Source organism: Volvox carteri (assembly GCF_000143455.1).
Source record: "Volvox carteri f. nagariensis unplaced genomic scaffold VOLCAscaffold_19, whole genome shotgun sequence".
Lineage (NCBI taxonomy): Eukaryota > Viridiplantae > Chlorophyta > Chlorophyceae > Chlamydomonadales > Volvocaceae > Volvox > Volvox carteri.
This window is the reverse complement of record NW_003307562.1, coordinates 171,890-180,739: the sequence shown is the minus strand read 5'-3', so window position 1 is coordinate 180,739 and position 8,850 is coordinate 171,890. Positions and strand designations below refer to the sequence as shown.

Sequence of the window (8,850 nt, the reverse complement as noted above, 5' to 3'; positions counted from 1 at the left end):
TAAACGAAGTCGCAACTGGGGGGCTCTTCCTGCCGACCGAACGAACCGAGCATCTCAGAGAGCTCGCTACCAGGACTTGGGCGACCGGGAGCCCGACGAGTCTTCCCGGGCTGGGGAGGTCACCAAGCTCAGAAATCCTCACGCAAAAAAGAGCGCAAAGAGCTCACACCACAAGACGCCAAACAGCCTCCTGAGACTACTACCCTCCTCCGCCTCTCCCTCCCTGGGCTAGTCCAGGGGAGATAGCCCCCGTCGAGGGGGTAACACCGCACAAGTCCGCGCCCTTCCACAGCACTGGGTCTAAATTGAAAAGTACTCAAACGGGAAGACCCTGCGGCAACGCAGGGCGATCAAGCCTCCGGAAACCACACGGGTATGTATGTATGTATGTATGTATGTATGTATGTATGTATGTATGTATGTATGTATGTATGTATGTATGTATGCATGCATGCATTTTCCCTCATCGTGAGCAGGACACGTCTGGGACTGTACTGGAACGAGCAATCCGGGTTGCAACAACTGCACAACGCTCGGACGTGTGTTCCAACCCCAACGAGAAAGTGTGGTACGACGGTATTCACCCCACCAGCGTGAATGGGCACCTACAGGCCCTCGCCTTGCCGTTCCTGGTATCGCAAGGGTGGATCTAGTGCTTATTTAACAAACACGCAAAGTTGGTAACCAGGCCAAAATGGTGGCTTGTGGTGGTACCTTTATTCACCGCGGCCGCATGCTTGACGCGGACTTGGTGGATGAGGTGTCTTTGGGCAGGGTACGTAGAGTACTATTGCTTCTACCGTGTGCTAATGCTAGTGCTAAAAAGTGCGGCGTTTAGTGCTATTGCTTCCGTGTGCTAATGCTAGTGCTAAAAAGTGCGGCGTTTGGGCGGGCACCCTGGACAAGTACATAAAAACTGCTCGGCTCATGCGAGCTGATGATGGCGTGTGTTGATAGAGCAGCAGCAGCAGCAGCAGCAGCAGCAGGCTGCCAGACGCGTTCTGCAACAGCAGACTCCATTATTTGTCTTCGGCAGCCGCCGCAAAGTTCGTGATCCCATCCACATCCCAATTAGAAAGCGATCCAGGCGTTTGTATGGTTTCCTGACAACCGTATTCTGCGTGTGGATGTTTTTTTTTGTCTGCACACGATCGCGAGATATGTTTGAACGTTTGAGCACAGTCTAGCTTAAGCTAGCTGCAGGTCTAAATTGCCGAAATACCAAGCAGGGACAATGCATGGCATATGTACTAAATTCATATGATATTGCACTGCGTTGGTGAAGTTTGTGAATAACGTCGCCCTTGGCATCAATTGGGTTATTATGGCATACTATTGCTGCAAGCGGTGGAACAAGCCCTAAGCAAGTAAGCTAGTCTCAAGAGTTTTGATTCGTTCCAGTCGTGATTATTAGCTGCAATTGCAGAAGCGTTGTTGCGTTGAGCGCGAAGTAGTTATGCATCCACGCCGTTGACAGTTTTTACTCGCGCTGTTGGTTTGCCGGCCTAGCGGGCTTACGGGCCTTCAGTGGCTCATTCAGGCCTCGCACCGTACGGCATGGCATGATTTCTATGTGCTCCATCCCTTTTAGGTACCAAGCAAATAGTAATAAAATCATGTAACAACAAATCGGTGGGAGCTGTGGGCACTACTGTACGACAGTACTACAGCTGCTGGTGGCCACGGATTTCATTTTGCTTTTACCATGCGTGTTTTTTACATGCACGCACGACGAGAAGGACTTAGGGTCTTAGCCGGATTAAAATTGATGGTTACGCCACGGTAGATGCAACGGAAGATAACTATTCTGCCTCAAATCACACATGGCTCAAGCATTATCAGCAGTACTGCCTCTTACACATTTGTGCGAAACTCCTAGGGCGTAGCTTACTAGACCCTAATAGCAATAAAGAGGAGGAAACTGTGCGAAACTACTTGTAACATTACATACAAGGCATGCATGTATACATATAACTAAACATCTAATTAGCTCAGTCGTTCAGCAAAAAAGCTCAGCAAACAAAGGAAAAAAGAAAGAAAAAAATACACGAGTGTGAACGAAAGTGTGAACAGCAGCAGCAGGGGTTAACCCGAAACGTTTAGATGGTATCCAGGCAATCCTGGCGTGAATTCGGAAACTTGCCTGCGCACGCTGCAACCACCAAACATCAAGCCGCGGCAGGAAATGAAGCACTTGGCGTGCTTCAAGTAGCCAGCAGATGGGACCGTCGTTATGTCGTCATCCATCACCAAGAGGACCGATGCGTTGAGATGAAGGTACTTCTGTTCATTTCGTGGTCGCATATAGCACCTCTGCTGGATGCCTGTGCAAGTACGTGCACGTACTTGCGAACGCGTTCCTTACTTGCATTCCTCCATCAACCAGGCGTGTGCAGTCAGGCGTGCGTGTGTGCGTGTACGATGTGTGCGTGGGGGCAACCTATCGAGACCAGGTAGAGTGAACAACACGTACAAGTCGTCAAGAAGTAAGCACGAGCGATGCACAAAAGGAGCTGCCGTGTGGTACGGCACGCACACCGTCTATAAATACGCACTACGGCGCTCTGCCAGCGTCTCGAGAGGCCTGTTCAGCGGCCAGGTACTACACATGCACTCAGAATCAGAATCCCCGCCGTCCGCCAAGGAAGCCCCTTTCGCTCTGAAATTGCGTTAAGTAGTTTCACGAATGCCAAGATCGACATGCCGTCGAGAATTTTGTGTTGTATTCTGGGCATATCACGGGATCTGCATCCGCCGAGCGGTCCTTTTCTATGGCAGTTTTAGTCGTGATGCATTTACACATTTACTCAGGACGAACGCTAATTTGCTGTACACGTATATTAGAATCGTGAAACAGGTAGACATACATGCATACATACAGGACATTTCGCCTACGGCACATATCAAGCCGTCGTTAGTGTTTATGCTGCTGCCCGTTGAATGCCATACACGCACGTCCTGGCACCCGGAGAGTCTGTATGTATGTACCAGCAGCCAGTAATCAAACATTTGCGTATACGCCTGCTGCCTGACATACGTACATACCGGCAAGCAAGGCACACATAACGTCATCACTGACCGGCTCTGTACGTATTTCATGACAAGCACGGCGTGCTCTCTATCTACTACCCGCTGTAGCTTCCTCTTGTTGTGATGGCAGTAGCTATTATGGCAGAAGGTCCAGCTGGCGCATGCGCGGAAGAAAGCCCTTGTTGGTAAACCACTGGTGGAAGCGTGTCTCAGGGTGGACGTTATCTACGTGTATAGAGGGAGGGGCGGGGGAGGGGCGGGTTTGGCGGGGCAGCAGCAGCAGGTAGTGAATGAAGTCGTCACGCAGCGAGCGAGGCCTCCTAGGTCGGGAAAGGATATACAGTTCCAAAGAAACTATAGCCACGCGCGATCTTCTACCTTACATCTGTACTATTATCAAGTGTGCCTGGGAATGAAAAAGGCCTGAAGCAACTCCTTACCGAAAAAGAGATATTCGGTGGGGACGTCGCATGCTGTGGCATTCTCCGGCACTTGGCTCATAGAGCTCGTTGGGTTTAAGAAGCACGGCACTGCGTAGCACACATGTTCAAGAAAGCAAATACATACATACGTTACATACAAAGGATAGGATTTAGGAGCTGGGCGATAGTATGCGTGTATATGTCTGTGTATGTATGTCTAATGTACACATACAAGGATGCGCGCGTGTAAGTAGAATTCACGAGCTAAAGCTAGAGGGTAAAGCCAAGGTATTAATGCACTTAGCGATAGCACCTGGTATACTAAAATGGACGGTCCCTATCTAATACATCAGGGCAGGCTCTATAGACGATCGTGAATTGTACGGATGGCCTTAGCCTCAGCAAGTAACGAAGCTGCTGCTAGCCCCAGAGCCCGATAAAAAGAACAATGCTTAATTGCTTGCGGCCACATTGCCGCGAAAGGCGTTGTTATTGTTAACTTCGGATCCGTCGAGATTCGCGGAGGTCAACCATCTAGCGGCCGCACCGGTCTACGACTGCGGTCGGTCGACGGTAATGATTTTAAGAATAGACTAGATGATATTTTGAATATGCATTATTATTTGCAGCCGCTGCATTCGGTGCATGCATCATGCATGGCCGGCGCGCGTACTTCTATGCTATTCAACTGCGACACCAGGATGACTTTGAGTTTGTCTCATTTGGGTGGGAATCTACTTTGTCACGTTCGCCTCAAGTGCATTGATGCACGGCCAGCTGGCCAGCTGGCTCTACTCTTCGTGAGTCTGCTGGAGCCCACTGTAACCACCACACACAAACACCATGCATCTCATCGTACATACCATCCATGTGCTTGAACGGCGGGTGGATCGATGTAAATCCCGCCTCGATCCAGTTGAAGTCGTCACCACCGAGGTAATGCACGTTGACACCAGCTTTTGCGGCATCAAGTGCGGACTGGAGCGCAGCCACCGCCTTGAGCGTGTACTGGGCGACCATCGCCACCACCTCCTTGACCTACAGGTATGCAGCCAACCGGATGCGCACACGCACGGATATATTCGCGTCCGCTGTCCTTCTGTTGCAAGCAACTCGGTATAGGAACGACGAAAGGATGGATGGATGGATGCATGGATGGATGCATGGAGGCCGACATGCATGCGGTGAACGGATGGAAAGCGATACAAGAGATAGAAGTGGTGGATTTCAGGACACACACATACACACACACACATACACACACACACGCACGCGCGCACCTATAGATTTCAGCATTCGATATTTCAGCACACACACACACACACACGCCTACAGATTAGTCACCTTGGGTTTGAAGGCAGCCGGAACCCCAGGCGAGCCGTGCAGGGGCGCCATGGGTATCAGTACGACATCCTTGACTCCAGGGACGCCAGCCAGGGTTCGTGCCGACACCATACGGCAGTTGATAAGGGACTGGATCAGGGCGGCGACGGCGGTGTCGGAGAGCGCCGAGCCAGCTTCAAGGGCCCGCCGCAGGGCATTCTGCGGTACCGGACGAACGTCATGAAAAACATGATGAAGAGGAGGAGGAGTGAGATGGTGAGATCGCAGGCAGCATCCAGCCAACAGGCGCGGGGGGGAAAGAGCAATAATAATGCTAACAGCCTGCGCATGCAATGTGTAAACCCTTCTAATTCATGATCTTCGGTGTGGCACTTTCGTTTCACGTTTGCCTCGATTTGACGGTCAACCAACATGCAAGCAAAGATGCCAGGCAACAATCGGCAGGCAACAATCGGCAGGCGAACAGCAAACTAAGGCACTGATGCGGAGCTTGTTAGGTATGCATGGCCCAATATACCAATGTGCTGGCCCAGCCACGGCCGCATAATACACCAGCAGCCAACCTGCCCAAACCACCAACTGCCGACCCAGCAATGCGTTGGACAGTCTGTGGCACCCAGACCCGCCCGTTCACATGCACGGACGCACGTTGATGTCGTTCTGACCAATCCACTGTACAGGAATCAGCTTGTCGTACTGGCCAGGCGAAATTGCTCCCGACATAACGTCAGCTACGAAGTTTGTTGTCTGGTTACCCAGGTCCTTCACGAACCTACATCAGGGGCGCCAACAAGTCGTGGGTTAATAGTGCAGATGTGTGTGATGAGTGAGAGGATCGGAGGTGACGGCGCCCTGGAAATCAATGGTTGGTTGGCAATAGACGCTAGATAACGGTAATGCCTCCCACTCTGTAAGAGAAAAAAAGATAACGGTAATGGCTGGATGAATGGTTGGCTGGATTCGTGCATGTTTCATTTAACTTCGGATGGACTCACGGGAGGTAGGTGCTGATGAGGTTGTCCGAGCAGGCAGTAGCCGCGCCGTGGGCGTAGTTGAAAACCTGCAGATTATGCAGCAGGCAGGGCCGGTGGCCAGGTCGCCCTTCATTCCCACAGCCGTGCAACTGGCGATCCATTTCACAGACACTGCCAGCACCAGGTTCCGCCATCCTTTGTGTTTCATATTTGATGCCTTCATGCATGCATACATTCTGTCAGCTGCAGATATATCGATTAGTCGTGGCAGGTAGAGGACGAGGTTCGTGCGTTGGGGGATGCTTTAGCCTGCTGCCGACTCAAAGCACAAGCAGGTGCCTCTGATGGTGATCTCACGGCGGCATGTGCTTATGGTCGTCATGACAATCAACGACTTCTTACAGTAGTTGTAATAGCTGTACATAGGTACTGTGTACTGTATACTTCGCGCGTAATGAATACGTACGAAAGCCCTCTGCCAACGCAGCATCTGTAGAGCCCTGTTCAGCAGTCAGCTACTACAGTAGTGTTCTTTCATTTATTCTGAGCCGCGATAGTGCGTAGTTCTTATTTTGCACGCAAGTATCCAAGGTGGCAATACGTTGTTGTGGATCATGTTTGTATGTAAGTATACAGTTATGCGTGGCCTGTAGGTCAAACACGGTGTTACATACCTGCACCTCGCGCTTCTGCATGACTGCTGGCTGCATGTAGTCCACCCAGTTTGGCCCATCTGTGTACCTGCATGCCGGTATGTGTGAAGGCGCCCATGTTTACACGATTGACATGCAAACGTGCATAACGATAAAGCAACTGGTTGACGTGAGGGATATCGCTGGAGAGGGTAAAGCAAGGGATATACGCCGATGGGACGAACAAAAACATCTCTTTTCTCTCTTTTCTCTCCTCTCTCTCCTCTCCGTCCTCTCCCTCGTCTCCCACCTCTTCCTCTCCCTCGTCTCCCTCCTCTCCCTCGTCCTACTTCGAATACTTTTCTAATTAATCTTGCAGATGCACAGCCCGTTTTCAGTGCTCAACTCCGTACACATATCTTCCTGCAGTTCTCGAATACAAAGTTCATTATTACTGGTTCTTCATAATAATTTCTCCTTTTTCACTTTGCCATATGTTTGGTCGATTTGCGTCGAAAGTACTTTTGTAACCGCCGTATGCTCGGCCACTTCTTCAAACTGCACATCTTTCGGACTTCTGCGCTTTGCATTTTACCATGGTTTCTCTATTATTCAATAACACCGCGCCAAGGCCCCGAACGCAGCGCCTCGTCTTTCGACGTTCCTTCCGGATTGCGCAAAGAGTAATTCCGAGTCTCGGTCCGAGAATGCTCGCCCATTTCATCCAAAATCTAGGTTCTTGCCCACCTTTTAGGGCAACCTTCCCAGCAATGCCGAGCCTCAGCACAAAAAAGAGAATACTTTACATTATAGCAATTCTTCAATAACCGATGAGTGAAAGCCATGAATGCGTGGAAAGAGAGGTTTTCCTAGCCTCCTGCCTAGATACGTAGTCCACAAAACCGTTGCGCTTGTCACCACATGACCGTAAATGGTGATTAGACAGTAAAAGCCGCCATTTTGTCCCACCCCTTAACCAGCCCCGCCGCAGCTAGTTAATGATAACTTACCTGCCGTGCCAGTAGAAGTCCGTGTCGGGGACCTTTGCCGCACGAAAAGTGTTACCTGCAGACGGATTGATGCGCACAGCAGGATGCGCCAACCGTATCACAGCATGCAACACTTCGGTCAATCGAGTTATCATTCCCATCAATCAAGCATCAATGTTCACCAACCATGTCAGCAGAGCCCAAAATTCTCTGCTGTTACGCGTTGAGCGCATAAAGGACGCACAAATGATACATATATGATAACATGTTTCTAGTATTCACCCGTCTTCAGCGTGCGCGATATGCATGCATTAGCTCATGCATGCCCACCAGCAGCAGCCGCTTCAGGTTCTCGCGAACCTGAAGCGGCTGGTAAGTAATTTTACCATTGTTGTAAGTAGAAACATAATGCAGCCTACATGCTAAACTACATGCTAAAACTCCTCAACGCACGCTGGTTTATCATTCCGTGATATGTTCAAAGATACAGGCATGCAGAATGCGATTTGTTACATCGGACCCCGAACGGCATGTCGCTGCTCGGAAAGGACGACGCCTCAGTTATCATTACACTTTTCACCAACATGCGAAACGTAATTGCAAACTTAGGAGAACATGCGAGCAGATTCTTTGCCGGATTTTGGCGACATTCACATTAGCATCATGAATTACTTGCGGGGTTAGTTAGTAAACTGCTGTTACGTCATAAAGCCACATATGTCCAACAGCGGTGAAACCACCATTTTCTTTTTTAGAACTCACCTGTATCGCTTAAGCTATCTCCCAAAATAGCAAGAACATATTTCGTTGGCGGTTTAGGGGCTGCTCGTGCAGCAACCTTGTCGACAGCTGCTGTGGTGAAAACCAGAAGAAGGGCCAAAATGGAAGCTGCTGAAGCCATACTAGCTCCCTAAACGTTGCCAATGATCCCGGTAGTCCGCGCGGGTAGGTGGTCAGCTGTTACACCGTAAGTTCACAGCTGCAAGCCAACTGCTGCTTTGTACAAGTTTGAAGCTGCTGGTGAACGGCTATTACTTGTGGGCCTTGCATGTTCGTACACGGTACGGACCGTCGGGACCATGTGACCACCGCCAGCCGTCGACGAAATTTGAACAACAACGAACCTAAACCTCACGCAGAAACCGCAAATTGTTAGCAACCCTGAAATTAATTCAAGTAATTTAATCTCGATAACATTTTGCTGTTTTAATTTAAGGTCGTTTTTGTCATTTGGTCTCAGCAGCAGGAGCCGAGCGTACAGGTACGTAATGATTAATAGGCGATGCATGGTCCGTCATCTTACCATGTTTAATCGATATAAATATATTTACCAACTGACAAATCTGTTCAACGGGTCGACTGTGCGGCGTCCATTTGCAATTGTGCATAAAGCAGCAGCCCGGGTCAGTCCTTCCCAACACCAACTCGCAAGTTCAGATCAAGCTTAACGGCGGCATGC

General features: G+C 50.0%; 2 protein-coding genes across 2 annotated transcripts in view; one reads left to right on the top strand and one right to left on the bottom strand.

Moving 5' to 3' along the window:
- The window catches only part of VOLCADRAFT_90939 (uncharacterized protein), a gene marked incomplete at both ends in the record, with an annotated part of 2,590 nt that extends 1,937 nt beyond the window's left edge, over window positions 1-653 (top strand). The window contains one exon of the mRNA XM_002950561.1: window positions 477-653. Within this exon, the coding sequence (XP_002950607.1) occupies window positions 477-653 (177 nt within the window). The remainder of the gene's footprint in view (window positions 1-476) is intronic.
- A 2,028-nt stretch (window positions 654-2,681) lies between these two features.
- On the bottom strand, window positions 2,682-8,292 carry VOLCADRAFT_104741 (uncharacterized protein; the record flags this gene model as incomplete). Its single annotated transcript, XM_002950452.1, has 9 exons — window positions 2,682-3,255; window positions 3,471-3,560; window positions 4,316-4,490; window positions 4,797-4,994; window positions 5,445-5,568; window positions 5,792-5,856; window positions 6,445-6,511; window positions 7,413-7,467; window positions 8,154-8,292. The coding sequence occupies 9 exons, from the start codon at window positions 8,290-8,292 to the stop codon at window positions 3,167-3,169; spliced, it is 1,002 nt and encodes a 333-aa protein (XP_002950498.1). The 3' UTR covers window positions 2,682-3,166.
- Window positions 8,293-8,850: the final 558 nt, after the last annotated feature.